The 19,896-nt window shown below is 42.1% G+C and overlaps 1 protein-coding gene across 2 annotated transcripts in view; it reads left to right on the forward strand.

Annotated features, from left to right (window-relative positions):
- The window catches only part of CACNA2D3 (calcium voltage-gated channel auxiliary subunit alpha2delta 3), an 861,794-nt gene that overhangs the window by 533,952 nt on the left and 307,946 nt on the right, over nt 1-19,896 (forward strand). For both annotated transcript variants that reach the window (XM_037040694.1, XM_037040695.1), the window contains exon 12: nt 16,383-16,461. In XM_037040694.1, coding sequence (XP_036896589.1) covers nt 16,383-16,461 — 79 coding nt within the window. The remainder of the gene's footprint in view (nt 1-16,382; nt 16,462-19,896) is intronic.

A 19,896-nucleotide genomic window follows, 5' to 3' on the forward strand; every position in this document is an offset into this window, starting at 1 on the left:
CAATTGATATTGTATCTCCATCACGAAGCTTACACTTATGTATGTGTATGTGTGTAGGGAAGAGAACATAGCCATGTGACAGACAAATGACACTGTAGGTTGCATCAAATGCTATGTAGAAAACCACTAGGGTCTCTGACAGAGAATAAAAGGGGGACTTATTTGAGATAACATGAGGAGAGAGGGAGATACAAAACTTGGTGGAGATACAAAGTTTTATGATGAGACCTAAGGGAGAGGAAGGCGATAGCCATGCTAAAATATTTCTGTGCAGAAAGAGAAGCATATGCAAAGGCCCTGTGACAGGAAAGAACTTCGTGTATTCAAGGAACTGGAAAAAGACCAGTCTAGAGGAAATGGTGGATGGGTGGGAATTTGGCAATGGTGTGCAGGGGGGTGGGGGCAGGGTTGACCTGAGGTCAGATTGTGGAACAGTGTAGGGGCTTCTGATTGTTATTCTAAATGAAAAGGAAGACTCCTGCATAACTTTAAGCAAAGGAAGGACACATCTGATTCCTTTTGTAAAAAGCTCTCTCTCAGATTGGTAGCAATGGAAGAGCTCAGAGAAGAGGCCTAGCTGGTTATCCAGGTGAGAGGCATCTGGTGGCTTGGACCAAGGTATAGCTGGAGGAGATGAAAATCATCAGAATTACATTTAGCAAGAAGCTACAAAGTAAGATATTTCTATCTCCATTCCATATTTTTTATTTTTATTTTTTTAGAGAAGGGAAGGGAAGGGAAAAGAGAGGGAGAGCAACATCAATGTGTGGTTGCCTCTCACATGGTCCCCACTGGGGACTGGCCTGCAACCCAGGCATGTGCCCTGACTGGGAATCAAACTGTGACCCTTTGGTTCTCAGTCTGTGCTCAATCTACTGAGGTACACCAGCCAGGGATCATGTTATAAATTAGGATCACTTTTAACATTGGCAGTCATTTAAAGTCACTGAGTCCTCTGAAAGAGTAGGTATCTAAGTCTTGGCAGATACTCTGGCTCCTTTATCCATCGTAGTCTTAGGTCCTCATGACAAACTTCTCTAGGAAAAGCTCCTGTTGTCCAGGAAATGATGTCTAAGATGCAAGATTGTGGAACTTCCTACAGCCATTAGATTCATCAGCTTTGACCAGTCTCGAGGCTTCCCACTGGGAGAAACATCTATTTTGAAAAAGTTGACTCAGTTTCAGTACACAGTGTCTATCTCTTCCCTGGATCCCCATGAAAACATCCTGACCTTAGAAGAACAAATAACAAAAAATAAAACCATGAGGGTAAAGAAACAAAACAGATTCTTGCTTTCAGGATTGCCAGCCTTATTCTAGTTTGTATGTTTTTTTGTTCAAATATACTGCTCTTCTTGGTTTATACTCCACTGATTTGTCTGCTGCTTCCCTATCATCTCTGAGCATTTCATACACATCCTTTTAGGGTCTGTAACTTCTGTTCCCTACAGCACAGAGGCTCCTTAGGGACAGGGATGGCCTGTTTCCTGTGGGACCTCACCTTCCTCAATGCTTATGTGTGAGATGCTCTTTTCACTAACTTATTTGTATGATCAATGCTACTTAAATTTCTGTTGTTTTCTCTTGCATGTAAGATGTAAGGGAAAAAGTAAAAATAATGAGGATTTATTTCTAAGAAAAAAAGAGTCAAAGGATGGATGAGGAAATTCTTTTGGCCTCAAATATTCCCCTCACCAGTGCACAAAGCTAAGAGAAAGAATATGATGAGTTTACAATGATAGGCATTTGACAAAATCCAACACCCTGTCCTCTCAGTAAAACAGGTGTAGAAGAAACACGCCTCATCTAATAAAGGCTATATATGAAAATCCACAGCTACTGCGGACACGGTGAAAGCTTTTCCTCTGAAATAAGAAACAAGAGTGTTCACCCTCACTCTTCCTCTTCAACATAGTACTGAAGTCCTGGCCACTGCAGTTAGGCTAAGCAATAAAAGACATGTAAATAGGAGAGAAAAACTAAAATTGCATCTGCTTGCAGATGAGATGATATTATATTTTTTAAAAAACGCTAAGGACTCCACCAAAAAACTGTTGGAACTAGTAAAACGAATTCTGGAAAATTGCAAGATATACAATCAACATGCAAAAATCAGTTGCATTTTTATACACTAACAACAAACTATCTGAAAAAGAAATAAAACAATTCTATTTACAATAGCATAAAAACAATAAAATGCTTAGGAATGAGTTTAATCAAGCAGGTGAACAACCTGTATACTGAAAACTATGGCATCAATGAAAGAAATTGAAGACATAAATAAATGAAAAGATAACTTGTATTCCATGAATTGGGCAAATTAATATTGTTAAAAGGCCCATATTACTGAAAGAAACTACATATTTAATAAATTGTCTGTCAAAATTCTAATGGTATTTTTTCACAGAAATAGAAAAAAACAGTTCTAGAACTTATATGGAACAACAAAGACACAGAATATCCAAAACAGCCTTGAGAAAGAAGAGCAAAGCTACAGGCCTCAAACTTACTGATTTCAAATTATATTACAAAGCTATAGTAATCAAAACAATATGGCACTGTCATAAAAAATACAGACAGGCCAGTGGAACAGTATCAAGAGCCCAGGAAAGAAGCCTATGTACCATCAACCAATATTTGATAAGGGAGCCAAGACTATGCAATGAGGAAAGGAATGTTTTTAAGAAAAATGGATATCCACATGTAAAATAATGAAATTGGAACCCTACCTTCAACAAATTAATTTGAATTGGGTTGAAAAATTAAATGCAAGACCTGGAACTGTAAGAACTAGAATAAAACATATGGAATATGTATGAATGATCTGGGGATTTGATATATAGTCTGGTCTTCATAGATACAGGTTGCCAGAGGGGTAGGGGTGGAGCTGACAAAAAGAGATAGAATTAAAGTTACAAACTTACAGTTATAAAATAAATAACTCATAGCGATGTAATGCCCAGCATAGCAACTATAGTTAATATTAACTGCATATTTGAAATCTGCTAAGAAATTAGATTTTAAAAGTTCTCATCACAAGAAAAAATTTCTATAATACTGGGTGGGGCAAAATTAGATTTACAGCTTTTTTATGGAAAACAATATAACAACTAAATAAATAATAGTACAAGAATAAACTCTGTGCTTTGCACAGTCATAACTGTAAACGTACTTTTGCCCCACTAAATATGCAACTTGGTGACGTAGTTAGCAATACTGTATTATACACTTGAAAGTTGCTAAGAGTAAGTCTTAAATGTTCTTACTACCAAAAAAAAATCGTTGTGTGAGGTGATGGATGTGTTAACTAACATTATTGTGGTGATCATTTTGCAATACATCTGAAGTCATCACTTTGACCTTAAACTTACATAATGTTATGTTTGTATGTCCATAAAGCTGAATAAGCCTGTTTATAAAAAGGCTTATTTTTTCTATCAAAATAATAAATTAATGTGCCTTTCTTTGTATAAAGCACCATAAAGCAATAAATTACAGATTAAGCACAAAAGAGAGTTTTGCCTTCTAAACTAAAGCTTGAGCCAGAGCTCACGACGGCTTGTGTCCCATTGCAGGGAGCCAAGCTGTTTGGTGGGAGAAGTGTGAGAGCCAAGCAGCTCTGGAAGAGGATACTTTTCAGGGCTCTATCATAGGCCCCTTGCCCAAAAAGAGAAAACAAGTGATGGCCCCAGTGGGTGTCACAAAGTTAGGACAGAGATAGTATAAAAGTCTGAAGGGGAATCTTCGACCACCAACTCTTAGGAAATCAGGAGTAGTGAGGAACAGAGCAACAGAGCCTTCTCCCTGTATTCTTTGATTTCTTCAGATATCTTTACTTCCTTTAGTCGATAAAAAGGACTCAGAACACTTACAACTTCCGTAAAGGTAGAGACCATATGGGTTTTTCTCCTGTGCGTCTCCAGCATTGAGAAAGAGGATTAGAACCTAGTGGGCCCCCAGTTAATACTTGATGGTTGGAAGAGGAGGTAGGAGGGTGGGTGGGTGACGAACGTAAAACAGAAAAGGCAACACAAATTAGAGGTCAGTTGGGAGGAAAAAGGGACACCAAAGGCAAGGATATAAAAATAGAGCCCCAAACGACCCAGTCTCTAAGGTGTTTGAGCCCTCTGCTTGAGGGGAGCCAAGGCAAAGAAGGAACCCTGGGCAGCCATAAGGTTCACAGTTTGTAGGATTAAAACATAACAATTTCTTAAGATAAAATACAATTCTTATTGATAACCAGATATAAAATTCCCCATGGAATTTCTCTGAAAGAAGATAATGGTCTCCCCAGTTCCTCCAGAGTTTCACTTACCTTTCTGTTCCATTCAGCTGAAGCTACTACCCATTAATGCCAAAATAGCGGTTTTCGCCCAGGGTGCATTCTCCAACAGTGGAAGTTCCAGGTCTTGGGAACACTGTGACCCCTGGAGGCGGCCGAGGTTGGTGTCCAGAAAATGAGAATCTGTAGATTGACAAACCCCACAGGTTATTCCAATACACAACCCCCTCCCCCACACCCCAGGGCCATGGCCCTACCTGTCTGCCTCTTGGACATCACAGGTAAATGGGATTAACACTGTCCTCAACAATATCCTTTGCAGTTGTCTGTGAGTGCTTGACTTTGTTACTGACAGTTAGCCTCAGAAGGCGGTAGGTGAGGTGACATCAGGAACTGCTATTTGGGACTAATTCTTAGTGACAGGGAGGATTGGTTGGGAAAATAAAAGTGACAGGAACTTTGAGACAAAACAACTGCGCTAGCTTAGAATTCACAACTGTTGGTTTTAATGAGTTTGAGAATGATTTGGGCAGAATTCCAAAATCCCAGTCCTTGACCTATGACCCACTGCTGTGCTGATTCAGCTGGGCGAGGCGGGTGGGAGGGCTCTCTCTGAAGCAGATTGCTTTTTTCTGTGGGGCTTTGACCAACATCCCAGTGAGAACACAAGAAGATCATATCTATGCCCATGGCCAAGTGGGCTCTGTGCCCTTGGGTAGGTGGTAGAAGGGAGCAAAGAAAGACAAATTCAGGGATGAGGAATATTAAGGAAAAAGGGACTTTTCTCTCAAGTCTCGAGAAAGGCAGGCCTAGTCATGTCTTTAAGTTTTACACCCTCTGGTCTTTTCCTGCACATTTTGTCTTCTGGGTCCAGGCCAGGAGCACCATTGGAAGGGTCCTCTTAGAATGAACGTACACACACACACACTTTTTTTTTTGCAGCACGGCTCCTCCCAAAGCCTTATCGTTTCATTTTATTTGTAGCATTTAACAGCACTCCTGCCCTGTGGGTACTATTAAGTTAACCATAATACCTTAACCGGTAGGGAAAATGGGGCTGAGAAAGGTCAGGTAATGCACCCAGGTTCTCCTCCCCACTCACTGGAAAAAGACCCAGATTCTAAAACTAGGTGTGTCCCATTCTCAGCTCTGACTTGTATCCGCTGAGTTCTGCCAACCTCTCTGCCCAGTCATCTCTGTGTTCCATGAAATGGTGCCATCCGTCCAAAGTATCACAAAGTATGGTGGGGAGGAGACACTTCCACTGACAGTTGCTTGGACTAGCCACTGTCATGCCACTGTTTCGTGACGTAGCCTTTTCCCTACTAGGTGACTGCTGAATATCGAAAGCAGGCAGTTACTTAGAGCACATTTGGCTTCAGTCTTGGCATGGTTTCCATCTAGACTCAGAGGGCAGCACCCTGGAAGAAAAACATTATAAAAGTGATCCTTCACCTGTGGGGGCCCAAAATAAGACACCATGTCCTGGTGCCTGAAGATGAGACTGATAACAAAGAGACTTTCCCCCCTGTATTTCCTCCTCTTTTGTCACTGAGCTTCAGTGTAAAACAAAACCAAGGGAACTGAGAGGAAGGAAAATAAAACTCCAGCTGGTTGACAGTATATCAGTCTAGAAAGTAGGGAAGTATTTAAAATAGAGTGGGTAATGAAAGAAAGAACTTTAATTCTGAAAATTCAAGTATGTGCCTCGCTGACTTCTTTCGACTTCTGACATCTGTGAAAAGAAGTGGAGGGCAAGTAGGGAACTGCTCTGTGCTGAGCCCTTAGTTGGCTACAGTGGCCTCATTCGGTCCTCACAGCACCAAGTTTCAGTTCAGAGGGAAAAACTGATACAATTTCAAGTAAATAAACAATCATTCAGATAGCTGGAAAATGGACCAAGTATGAAAGAAACAAGGGAGGTGCTGTGAAGGACAATAACTGGGGAAAGGGAGTCAGCCATGCAAAGTGGGAGGTGAGGAACAGTCCAGGGAATGGGAAAGACTCGGAAGCCAGAGGAGTTTGTCGTGTTTGCAGATTTTCCAGGGCCTCCTCCCTAATTCAATCTCCAATTAAGAGACTGGGATATTTCCCAAATGCAGTGGGAAGACACTGGAGGGTTCTGAGCTAGGGGGTGATGATTCTATGGTGTTTCGGGAGCATAGTCATCACCACCCCGATTTGTGGAACAATTAGTTTCACTTTGACAAGAGAGATTTTCTGATCTGTTTTTGCTTAATTTAACAGCTCTATACATGTGAGTGTTACGGTATTGAATCTGTCCAGGGGTGTCCAACTTGTGACCTGTGGGCCACATGTGGCCCAGGATGGCTGCAAAGATGGCTCAACACAAAATCATAAATTAGAAGTGTTTTTTTGCTCATCAGTTTTCATTAGTGTTTGTGTATTTAATGTGTGGTCTAAGACAACTCCTCTTCTTCCAGTGTGGCCCCGAGGTGCCAAAAGGTTGGAACCCCTGCAAGCCCTATTAGAATAAGGGGCACACCTGTGAACCAGTAGCCATCACCACTCGATCTCTCCAGGCCTGAGAGGGCAAGGGGCGCAGGAGGGGCCTCTCGGCCATACAGATCATGCAGTAGCCAGTAGGTTGAAACCTGCAGATAGTTTGTTTCAAGAGCTCTAGTATGAGCAGAAGGGGATTTTTGTGGCATTGCCAACCAACAGGATTTTGAGTGCTGGCTCTGTGCCAACACTGTATTGGATTCCATGAATTAAAAAAATGAGTGAGATGAACTATCTGTCTGTCCATTCCTATCCATTTCATTCCTGCTTCTTTAAATCTGTTCATTCAAAGGCTTCATGACATGATGTGTGTCATAAGAACCACAGTGGTGCCTGTTTTATCTCAGGGCTCCTGCCATCTCCCCTTGCTCCTCCACGATGAGGACTCATCCCCAATGTGACTTCTGGATCTGATCACGGATACTCATATCTGGTACACATTGAATTATCGGAGAACGGGCAAGCGAGTGAGCGTATGAACTGTCTCCATCTAGCAAGTACTTCAGATGAGAGAGCCCATCTTGATTGTCCAAAGAACTCAGTTTGTTTTTGAGTAATTGGTGGTGTGGAATAAAGAATATAAGACAGAGAGTCTTAGCATGGGATTTGGTAGTTCCTAGAAAATCAGAGTCTGGGCTTTGGTGCAGGAGATGGCCCAAACCCCAGGCATCCTTTACCTAATGTACAGCCTTGTACATCCTTCACCTAATGTATGGCCTTGGGCATTTTCTTTCCGGGAGAAACTATACAGATAGATAGCCCTTGTCAAGTTCTAAGTGGATATGAATCATTCTCCAGTGGTTAATGGATGTTGTTATTGTTATACCTTTGATTGTGTTAGGGACTGTTAGTCTCATTATACCTGGTAATGACAAATATCAGTGACTTGTCAAAACCCTCTCATAGCAAAAAATCCCCTTCTTTACCCACAAAAGTCAATTTCCTCTTCAACCAAACCTCTGGGCGATGTGAGGGGGCATCTGTGAAAAGGAGATTTGACTTCATTCAGCTCACTTTGTTTAGTTTTACTGAAGAAAAATGATCTAAAACACAAGTGAAATGCAGCCTTAGTTTACTGGAATTCACCGCTTCTGACCAGGCTTTTCATCCATTATCTCGTTTTCTATTAATCACAGTGATTGGGATGGGTGGGTAATCCACCTGTTATAGTTAGAAAGCTCAGAGGGTTTAACTAACTTAGATCACTAAGCCAGTGAATGTTGAGTTGGGCCCACCTAGAACCCAGGTCTCCTGATTCCTTGCTGTTTTAAAGAAACTCAGGATTTGTTTTAATCAGGTATGGTAAGGCACACAGACATTGGAATGACTGGCATGAAGGAAAAAAACTTTATTATACTCATAGTCCCTTGGAAGCAATGGGCAGGACCACATGGCAGCACCAAGGCCAGATGAGTGGGCAGAGAGGGGATTGGGGGCAGGAGGCTTTATTGTGGTTTTCATGAGAAGAAAGAGGAAAGTGAGACACACAGGTTTAAAACTGAATACTTTCAGTAGGCTCTGAGGTATATGGACTGTCCCTGGTCATCTGGTACCAGGCCCTGTGGTGATTAGGCCAGGTGGATAATGGCCCAGGCAGTGAGCCCCTGATGAAAGGAGGAGGTTGGAAGCTTGGGCTTTGGATTGGTTAGTTTGTATATCAAGGTGCACTTGCAGACAAGTTGTATACTATCTCGAGGAAATAGCAAACCCTGGGAGAGGCAGTCCATCCAGGGCACAAATGCTCCAGATATCAGAGCATCAGAAATACAGAAAATAAAAAGACATAGCCAATGCACTGGTTCTGCTCCCTGCATTAATTTTATCACCCACCTTTGAGGGTGTTTGCAGCCTGACTTCTTACTGATTCATTAAGTGGTGTGTAATCTCCTCTGTTCCACTGAGCTAACCCAGGTCACAGTCTCTGGGTGACCCAGAGGTACCCATCTCCTTCACGTTGACAAATCACGTGGCCATAAAACTGACTTCCGTCCCCTGGCTGGAAGATTACACATGGTGATTTTTTTCTGATTCAAGATATTTTCAAAACCACGCATGAGGTATCAGGGACTGGGCTTGAGAGAAAGGAGATTGTACGGACTTTTAGAACGTCCCCAAAATGACAGTTCATTTTTCATAATGATCTATGATATTCATTTGTTGAAATTTTATTACTTTTGTAATTTAATTCAATTTTTTTCCATTTTCTTGCTGCTCAAGGCAGCATTACCTTATTTGCCTCTCTCATCCTTCTGGATAAGGGTGTTTCTTCTTTTATTGTGAGCATGATGGATTCCAGATTAAAGCAGTCTACTCAATGTAACCGTTTCCACTGGTGTCAGCCTTCCCCGAGTCCACCTCTACTCCTGCAGCTTCGTCATGAAGACGCATGTTGTCAGTGATTTATGGAGTATTTTTGTGAATAATCAAGTTCCAACTCTCATCTTCTGCTTAGAGATTAACAATTTTATTCAGAAATATTCCCTTGCATGAGCAGTCATAGAAATGGGCAAATAATAGAAGTTGGTTAGGAATATTGTGTGAAGATATAGACTAAAAACATAGTGAGTAACATCGGATTGCCTTTCAAACATAAAGACATCACAGGAACTAGTATAAAGGACACATGGACAAAAACTAAGTCAGGGGGGAAGGGAGGGAGGTGGGGAGCACTGGGTGGGTGGGCTGGGATGGGAGTAAAAGACAGAAAACTACTTGAACAATAATTAAATAAATAAAAATATATATAAAGACATCAGGAGACCTCTTTCTGAAGCTGAAGTCATGCACTACTTTTGAGAAATCCTGGAGGTATTTTAGGGAATGACTAAGCTGAGCAGTAAGGCGGAAGGGACCTGAGCAGGTGAGAGACATGACGGAGAGTCCCCACGCTCCCTCGCAGAAGATGCCACTCACCTGAATTAAAATTTGGACCCCATGGATGTGGGTACCCATAGGTCCTGGATGACTTATATCAAATTTCATTTGTATCTATAATACATGTAACTTGAAGGGTTTTAAAGGTAGAAATACTGCATTTATAGTTAAGTATTATTTTAAAATAAAAGATTGCTTTCTTTTTTTCTGTAAAAAGTAAAGACTGTATTCAGAGCCTCCTCAGTGCCCTGTCCCCAGGCCCTTGTATCTGGGAGGAAGAGTGGAACTATTGTAATTTCTGGAGGCAGCGCTTCGTTTGGGTGTGAACACAGCTCAGCAGTGACAGGCGTCCGGGTACCCCTGTGCCCTTCCCTGCTTGCCCAGTCTGGTCGGTGTCTGGTGCTCCCACCTTATTGGACTGGCACGAGCTTCTTTGATAATGTCTTGCTGATCCAGTTCCTCTCTTTTTGTTTTTAACCACCTGTTGGATTGTAAACTCCCTGAAGTTCAGTCCTAATCCTTAGCAATCAATACAAGTGCCTTTTTTGGAAATGGCTCCAGTGATTTCCTAATTCCCAGCCCCATTTTCCTTTGCTCAGGCCTCCTCTTCTTGGTGTTTTTTTTTTGTTGTTGTTTTTTAATTGTTGAACTCAGACCTACCCTGGGCAGTTTTTAAAAATCTAGATCCCTGGGTTTACTTAATCTGGATCTCTGGAGGGTGGGTGCTAGGGACTCCACCTTCCACCTGTGATTCAAATCTCCTAGTGATGCTGATGAGCAGTGAGGTCTGACGACGCTCACCACCCTGCTGCCCTGGCCAGAGTGCCCCCACCTCTCACCCAGAACATTTCAGTGGCCTCCTACTTAGTATCTTGGTTTCTACCCTTTCCTCCTTGTGGCTGTGGTTCTAGAATTTGGCTACCTGTTGCAGCTTCTACAAGGAGATTAGAAAGCTGGGCCTTGCCTGATTTGATTGATTTTGGATGGAACCTAAACATTCAGAATTACATCATCACAGGAAAATGAATGGGCAGGCAGGTTGAGCAGGACAATCCATGGCCTGTTCTCCACACTGCAGACAGAGTGCCCATTTGCAATTTTATAGGTAGCTCATGCTCCTATGTGGCTGCTACTCAGTTCCCCCTGTGGTTTCTGTTGTTACTGCAAAAAAAAAAAAAAAAAGAAGAAGAAGGAGAAGCCGCCCACTCTCCAGCAGTGGCTACAAAGGCTCACATGCTTTGCCAACCATTGTCTGTCCAGTTTCACCCCCTGCAACCTCTTCTACCTGACTCTACTCCTTCTCCATTGGTCTCTTCTATATCCCTAGAGCATCCCTATCTCAAGGACTTTGTACCACCTATTTCCTTCACCTGAAACATTCTCTACCAATAGCCACATATCTTGTTCCCCCACACCATTTTGTCCAGATCCCTGCTCAAATATCACCTTATTAGGGAGGCCTCCCCTCCATCCCTTCCTAAAACAGCAGCCCCCAATACTCTCCTTTGCCTTATTCTGCTTGATTTTCTTTATAAGCCTTTAATCCAACAGAGAAATATTTGGGTGAATTTGCCATCTATTATCTGTTTCACTGTGACAAAAATCTAAACTCTCTGAGCACAGACAGTTTGTTTTATTAATTCATCATATCCCCAGCACCAAGAATGGTCCCTGGCACATAGTAGGTGTTTGGAAATTTCCTATGATGGATGGTGAACTGCTACTTGTGGGCTATCTCAGAAGCACGGGCATTAGTGATCTCCCATTCATTATTAGGGACCTAATAATGTGTGAGTGGCAGCAGCCATTCTCTGGCTGTGCAATTGCCCAGGGGTAGTTCCTACTGGCAGCTACTTTCCTTCCCCTATTTTAATGGCTACAGAAAGGAGAGAATTTGATCCATGATCTGTGCAAACTCAAGTGTCTGTTCACCAAAGGTTGAAAAGAATGATGGCCCTCTGAGTTTTTTGCTGAAAATCGCATCTATATGAGTAAGAAGCATAAATCTGTGGGGGGTTTTTTTGTGGAAAAACTGGATTGTTTGTTGTTTGTTTCACTTGGGAAATTTTATACTAAGTAGATTAAGTTAAGTGACTTTGAACTTTGAAATGTCCGCATCTTAACATTTTATTAAGTATAATTGGGTTTGTAGAACATTCAAAAACATCCAAACTCCGCTGGAAGATCGAAATGAACTAATAGGTGGATGCAGACTTGTTTCCACCCTGCCCTTGTGCTGCACCAGTGAAAGTGGTGCCTTCGTGCCTGTGGACTAGGGGCACGGGGGCTGGGCCTTCTGGGGAAAGCAGAGCATCCTGACCACCACCCTGGTCTGAAATGTGCCCTGATGGCTTCTTGTGATCAGCTGTGCCATGGGCCTGGCTTTTGGGACCACCCTCAGCCTGCACCCGCCAAGGTGCCTCACCACATCAGAAAGGTAGTTGGACTCAAGGCAGACTTGAGAAAGTTTGTTTGACAGCACTTCCTAGGGATGAAATCTCCAACCCTTAAAAATAAAATCCATTAGGTTACAAGATCTGTTAGTGATGGAAATGAGGAACAGTTAAGTCTGCTACTCAGAGGTTTTATTCTCAGTTCATTGAACGGTGGAGTGAGGCAGCCCCCCTGGAAGATGCAAGGCCAGGCTTGATGTCCACGTATCACCTGTTCTGTGTTTGATTTTTGCTGCTACCTTTATTCTTCCCATGTTCTTACAGAATTGTTCCAGAAATAGCAGTGCCATTACTTTCTTTTTATTTTAAAGGCTCTTTAATTATGAAGGCAATACCTATTCATTTGTAAAAATATTCAAGTGACATTGAAATTTCTGTAGTAAACAGTGTAAGTTCCTTCTTATAAAAAATAGGATTCTGTGCTGTGCAATATCCTACAGCTTGCCTTTTCCCCCCTCCCAGTTTATAACAGATGTCTTTCTATAGGAGTACATAGCTGCGTGGTATTTCTCTGCATGGAAACTGGACTGGACTGTAAGTTTTTAGCCAATCAGCTATCAAGAGGCACTTAAGATTTAACAGTTTTTTGACCATAACAAATAATGAAGCAGAATATCCTTGCACGCCTATTATTTTTGTGTACTTGTGAACATTGATAAACCTAAATTCCAGAGCTTTAAGAAGACACGCACCCTGCAGTTCTCCTATCCCTTCCTGTCATGTGTCACCGGCTTAGTCTCATCGGCATTTTCTTTGTTTTCCTGGCTATTCGATAAGTGCCTAGAGGTAGGATTACTGGTTCTGAAAAAAATCACAACTATAAAATGCTATGGATATTGTTAAATTGCTCTTTAAAATATTTACTTTGGATCAAATCTCTTTTCTTTTTGTTGCCAGTTGAAAGGCATTACTGTGGGAAATCCAGGGTGTGAACCTGGTATCATTTGATTATGTTTGGTTTATAGGCAGAGATGCAACAAGTCATTTCCATGGCATTTCTACTCCGATAAGGAGGCCAGGCCAATGGGAGCCAAGAACTGTACATAAATGGAAATATTAAAGATGATTCTGATTTTGTTTCACAAACCAACAAAACAAATATAATTCTATAAATCCCTTAGCACATACCTGACCCAGGGGATGGCGCTGACTGTAGAAGCCACAGTGGTGGTGTGGGGGGTGTGGGCTGGTTTTCATTATTGTGATTATTGTTAGCACGATTATTCTTGAGCAATCATGTCTGGTCTGAAGTTTGGCACAATCCTACTGGTTTTCCAAATGGGTTGCCATCTTTTTCAATCAGGAGTCATAGAAGTCTTGCCAGCGATTCACAACATTGTTCTGGAGTTTTAACTGTGCCTCCAAGAGAACTCAGTTTATCCTGTGGTTCTTCATCTGGATGGCGGAGGAGGTCTGGCACACACAGGTACCTTTACTCCAAAACAAATGGCTTCCTTTGTGTCGGGTATTTTCTGCTTTGTCTACAAAGACAGACTCATAGCTTCATTTCCTACGAGCTATCTGTTATGCTCTCTGCTTGGTTAACAGCCAGTGGGCACACAAGCTTTATCAGTCTAGTGTTTCCCTTAAGTAGCTTAAATTTGAAACGAAAGGCAATGTGTTATGAAAACAGCACGGGTCTGGTCTCAAGAGAGAGGATTCCAGTCCCTTCTCCTGTGGGTTCTGGCTCTGGACCTCGGAGCTGGCTAGGGATTTCTATATTGGCAAAACTAGCATCTCTATGAGGTGAAGAAGAGACCCCATCATTACTTAAGGTCCCTGGAATCAGAGACCTCTGATTAGATCAGGACTTGCCACTAATCAAATCACTTTATTTCACTGGGCCTCAGTTTCCCCTAAATCAGGCATTGTCAGCTAAATGCCAGCAATAGCCAGGGAAGAAAAGTGAATAGGAGGCAGCTCTGTGATGGAGGTTCAATGGTAACCCTCTTTGGTTACGTGAGGCTAAATTTTCTCTTCCCCCATCACCCTCTTCCAACTCCACCTCCTCCCCCAGCCCCAAGAAAAGCCAGAGTCTCCCAATTTAAAAAAATCCTTCCTTCCCATTTGACTCCAGTGGGGATAGTGTGGGAAAGAGCTGGGGGAGTGAAGAGAGGCCAAGCCTTCTGTGCCGGCTCCTCCACCCAGGATGTCCTCTGGCAGGAGCTGCGATGGATGAAATGACTGCCCTACCAAACCAAAATGGGGACAGACTAAGGCTACATAATGATAATGTGTATTTTGAAACATCTTTTTAATTGAATATAAACCGTCACCTAAGAATCAGTCTTTAAGTTATAATTTCCAGATAAAAGGATATTCCCAATTAGAACAAACTCTTCACTTTTGAGCACACATATATTTTATCCATTCATGTCTTGACTTTTAATGTTCTGAGTACTGTGCTCATAGCCCTTCTTTTCCCTCATTAAGTCCATAGTCTAGTGGAGATCAACCTCACAGATGTAACCACACCAGACATCAGTTTAACTACAGTTGAAATGAATGCTCGGAAGGAGTAGCAGGGGTGACTGACCCAGTCTAGGTGCGATGAGGAAACTTCAGCTGGTAAGGCCTTTGGTGCCACATGTAATGCATTTTTCATCTACTACCATGTCTTTATTTAACTCAGTCTCAAAGAGGTGACCAAAGGGCTGAACTTGGCTTGCCAGAAAAGGTTTATTTGGACTGTATAGTGTTGATCCACATGTCATTTTAAATTTGAATGAAAGGGTTTTAACCCTTTTAATTCTTTATCTTCCTTCTGTCTAATCCTCAAGTACCACTTTGGGAGGTAGGTTGTGGTTTATTTCAAAGAATCCTGTCTGACTATTTCACTTAGCATAGTACCTTCTAAGTACATTGATGTTGCTGCAAATGGCAAAATTTTAATTTTTTATGGCTGAGTAATATTCCATTCTCTGTGTGTATGTGTCTGTATGTTATCTTTCTTTGTCCATATCATATATTCTTTATCCATTCATCTACCAATGAATACTTAGGTTACTTCCATATTTGGCTATTGTAAATAATACTACAGTGACATAGGGATACATATATACTTTTAACTTACTGTTTTTATTTTCTTCAGATAGATACTCAGATGTAGAATTTCTGGGTTGTATTATAGTTGTATTTTTTATCTTTTGAGGAACCTCCAAAAAGTTTTGCTTAGTTCCTGCTCAATTTACAACTCCACCAGTGTTGTACAGGGTTCCCTTTTCTCTACATCTTCTCCAAATACTATATGATTTTCCTTATGTGTCAAATCTAAAAAACAAATACATAAAACAGAAACTCACTCTTAGATACAGAGAACAAACTAATGGTTGCCAGTGGGGAGAGGAATGGGGGAATGGGTAAGAAGGGCGAAGGGGAATAAGAGGTACAAACCTCCAATTTAAAGAAAAAAGTCATGGGGATGTAATAATGTACAGCGTAGGGAAAATAGTCAATATCATTGTAATAAAATTTGCATGGTGATAGATGGTTACTAGACCTACTGTGTCGATCACATCATGAGGAATGTAAATGTCTAGTCACTATGTTGTACCACTGAAACTAATATATTTTTGTGTCAACTATATAAAAAACAAACCAACAAAGTACTCTGGCCTCATAAGAGAGTTAGGAAAGCAAAAGGAAATAATGGAGTCAGGGTTTTACATCTGTTCTCTGCTCTTCAGGAGCCAAAAACTTAGGAAGGCTTGAGAGGGTCTTCAGTGGTCCTGGCTCCAGGCTGTGCTTCTTGTCCCAGTGAATTACCTCCTCAAATCAAACCAGAGACCACAGATGGCAAGGGAGTGTCTGCAGCCTGTCCTCACCACTGGAGGGAAATGTTGAGGGTCTTTCAGTGGCATTTTTATTCCCGAGCAGAGCACTCTCTGCATTTCCCGTGCAGAGGAGGAGAGTGGTTGCGGATTCGGTCCAGACCTGATGATCCTGGTCCATATGTGTGCCGCACACCCAGGCCGTGACGCCACTGGTCTCCCATTTCAAGTTATTCTCCTCTGTCGCGACTTCCACACCGAAAAACAACCACCACCAGTGCCATATGGTTTCAAAGATCAAAGGCCCCAGTTTTGAATATATTTCAAGCTGACTGTACTTCAAATGTTTTAAATATGTTCCTCCAGATGGGACACATGGAGCATTAACGAGGTAAACCACATGTGCGTGAGCCGTGCTGTGGTCTGTGCAGGACAGTGAAGAGTGAATACCACTGATCCGTGTGTTTGTCTTCCTCTCAGGTTCGCATCTTCACATACCTCATTGGACGAGAGGCGGCTTTTGCAGACAATCTCAAGTGGATGGCGTGTGCCAACAAAGGTAGGTCCCTCCAGTGCTCTTTGCTCTGAATGCCCTCTCCTCGGATGTGCAGAAATCAAGATAGTCATGAGAAAGCAGAGAATTCTAGGAGAGGGCTGTGAATTCTAAAATAAGATCTGAGTGTTTCTACATGATTTTTCATAAACTTGTAACAGCTTCTCTCAAAATATGCTGATTACTTTTGAGGACATAGTCAAAGTGAGAGGTTTAAGCCTCTCCACCCTACTGCTTAGGAGCAACCTTGGGAGACTCGCCGGGACAGCGCTGTGTATGTGTGCACACTGAATGTCCATGGACTTGCTCAGTATTCCCAGCCCTGGCTGTTAGGCAGGGCCTCAACCCTTTCTGGCCAATAGTCTATAAGCAAAGCCAACCTGGGTCACTTCCAGGTTAATGAATTTATGAGCTGTTGTGGTGGCATCTATACTCTCTCTGGCTCTTGTGAACTCTGAAGCTACATGATGGAAAAGTCATGAAATGGAGCAACTTTCATCAGCCTCGGTTCCTGAATGACCACATGGAGCAAACACCTTTCCACTCTTTCTGCCCTCCGCCATCACCAACCCACTCTGCGTACATAGTGTGTGTGATAAACCTCTCTGTTATGCCACTGAGGTTTCTGGTTTGATATGTTTCCATAGCATGACTTAGCCTACACAACTAATTAAATCAGTTAATTCTAGCCTTAATGTTCTAATTTTCAAAATGGAAATGATGAAAATAGTTCTTCCTTTGGTTCTCATTAAATGTAAGGATTAGTAAAAATGGTGCATGTAAGCGGCTTAGTTCAGTACTGAGACATAGTAAGTACAATAATTGCTGGCTCCCCTATATTCACAGGTTAACTGATTAGTGACCTCCTGTTATATGTAATAAACAGTTCTTTGGGGAAAGCACAGGGAGGGAAGTAACAGGCCCTCCAGTCTATAAAGGGCTTCTTTTCATTCTATAGCAACTAGGAAGGCAAAACATGGGAGCCAAATAGGTGGTAGAGTCCAGATTCCTTGAATCTGAACACAAATTTCTTGAGTTTAAACCCAACCTCCATCATCCACCAACCATTTGCAAGTTACAAAACCTATCTGGGTCTGAGTTATGTCACCTACAGAACAGGGCAAGTGATGATACCTGCCCCACACAGAGGTTGTGCGCAAGCACAGAGTGAGGCTGCGTGAGTAAAGCTGGTTGCTCAGTGCCGGGCACACAAATGCCCTGTATTATTTCCTGGTGTCATGTCGATCTGTGCATGTATCTTGTCTCCCTCCTGAGGCTACAGACTCCATGAGGGCAGCCTTTGACTCTGTTTTCATCTTGAGCACTGACAGAGCCCAGCCTCCTACCTTACTCAGAGTGGGTGATCACTTGATGTTCCTAAAACAAGTAAATTGATTATAAATACTAATAAAAGAAGATCTGTTCTGTTGCTCATGTACTGGTACTGATCAATGCCAGTGGTCTATTTTTATATTGTCTCCTAAGCCATCCTTTATACAAGTTTATACCTCAGTGGGCTAAAGAGGACCCAGTGAAGGCTTTTCAGGTCTCACTCTAGTTTTAGAGACTTAACACAAAGTTATTTTAATTTCAATCAACCAATGTTGCTCCTAAAATTTGAAAAAAAGGAGTGTTTTGGAGACAAAGAGGAGTGACTCAGAATTTAGATTAGAAGAGAAAGTTTGTGTCCCTTGTGGACCAGGGAGGTGTGTTTTTATTTTTCTTTCTCTTGGTTTCTTTCTATGCTCCATAGTATTTTTCTTCTCCATAGGTAGACCTTCTCTGCTAGGGCTTGTGTGTGTTCAGAAATGGTCACCCTGTGCCATGCACACCCATCTATCCACACAACACAGATTGTGGGCAAGGCATGATATTACAAAGGAGTTTCTATCTTCTCCATTTAAAACTGATCTGTGACTCTAAGTTCTAATTTTGAGTCTCCCACCTCCCTCCCCAGAAAAGACTATCACACCCAGCTTGGACTAGGTCTCCCACTGCTGGATTAGGTATGGGCAGAGGTAAGCCCACAGAGGAAAATGTGTGCACTCTGAGGGGTTCAGCATTGTTGGTGGGTGGATGTGGGAAGTTCTCAGAGAATAGGTGCACAGCCAGGCAAGGAAACCTCATCCAGAATTTCTTTCCCTCTGTGTGGCATTGTCTTTAAGTATCTGCTTCTTCTGGGAACAGTATTTTAAGCAAGTCTCAATTTCTTTTTTGGGAAAGTGGAGACCTGCATGGAAGTCTTAACATTTCCTTGAAGCTTTAGAATAACATATTCTATGATTATTTTCATTTATTGGCTGGCTTGCCTCACTGTAGGTATCAGTATTTCTGATCATCCTGGAGTAATGAACTTGGCTTCATTTCAGGGAGACATGTGGGAGGAATGTTGCCACAAGGGGACAGAAGCTGAGTGCATCCTATATTTCCTCTGAGGAAAAAGACTGTACTTGAAATAATGTTTGGAACTTTGTTGACATTGGTGAATCTTGAGTGAACTACGCTTTTCCTGTTTTTCCCCCTTTTATTCTGTGGTCTTGAAATAATGAGTTCCTTTCCATTTTTAAAAAAATTTGCTGGTATTCCTGCCACATCAGATTGCACTTCTTCCCATCAGCTAGCATGCATTTAGTCATGGGTTATTGTTTTTACCACTGTCTGTGTCCAGCTGATGAAAATTACTCAAATTGAAGTCTTGTCTTAATCAACTAATATTACACCATAATTTAGTTTTAGTCATTGTTTATAAGAATCTTTGAAGCATCCTTTTGAAAACAGTTGAGTCAACTCAGAGTGTTTCAGGGCCTGGCCCCAGAATATAGCCCTTTAGATTTGAAAGTTCTGAGTACAGCAACTTGGGAAATCCAAGGAGGTAATAGTAGCTGCTTAGCTGGCTGGGCCTTGGAGTCCACATGATTCTCCTTCTCTTCCTGTCTAAATCCAGTCATTTCCTTCCCTGCCAAAGCCAGTCCCTCTCAGAAGTTTCACCTTCCTTACTCTGCTTCTCCTCCAAACGGCCTTGGGAATAAAATGTCATTGTTTACCACTCTTCAAAGTAGCAGTTGCCATCAAAACGTTAGGTTCCAGTCATCTATGCCCATATAAACATTGGCTTCATGTTGCGTCAGTTATGGGGTTTTAGACCACGTAACATCAGTGAGCAAGTATTCTTCTATGGTCATTAATTAAATCATTGTTTATAGTCTCAGATTGTTCTAGTATGGAGGCAGCATGACATTTTTCATCTCAAGTGACATGAGGTCCAGAGGGGGCCCCCCTTACATATTTTTGTCCTGACTCAGACAAGTTCTTTGGTGAAATGAGTCATTAACATTCGGGGGCCAGAGCAGATTCAGGAAGAGCCCAGGGGAGCCCAAAGAGAAGCTTGTTGGAGGACCAGCCAGGCCTGGCCAGAGTGGCCCAAGGGAGGAGCAGGAGCCA

This window comes from Sturnira hondurensis, unplaced genomic scaffold (genome assembly GCF_014824575.4).
Source record: "Sturnira hondurensis isolate 20B ecotype Veracruz unplaced genomic scaffold, ASM1482457v3 Scaffold0002840, whole genome shotgun sequence".
Classification (NCBI taxonomy): Eukaryota; Metazoa; Chordata; class Mammalia; order Chiroptera; family Phyllostomidae; genus Sturnira; species Sturnira hondurensis.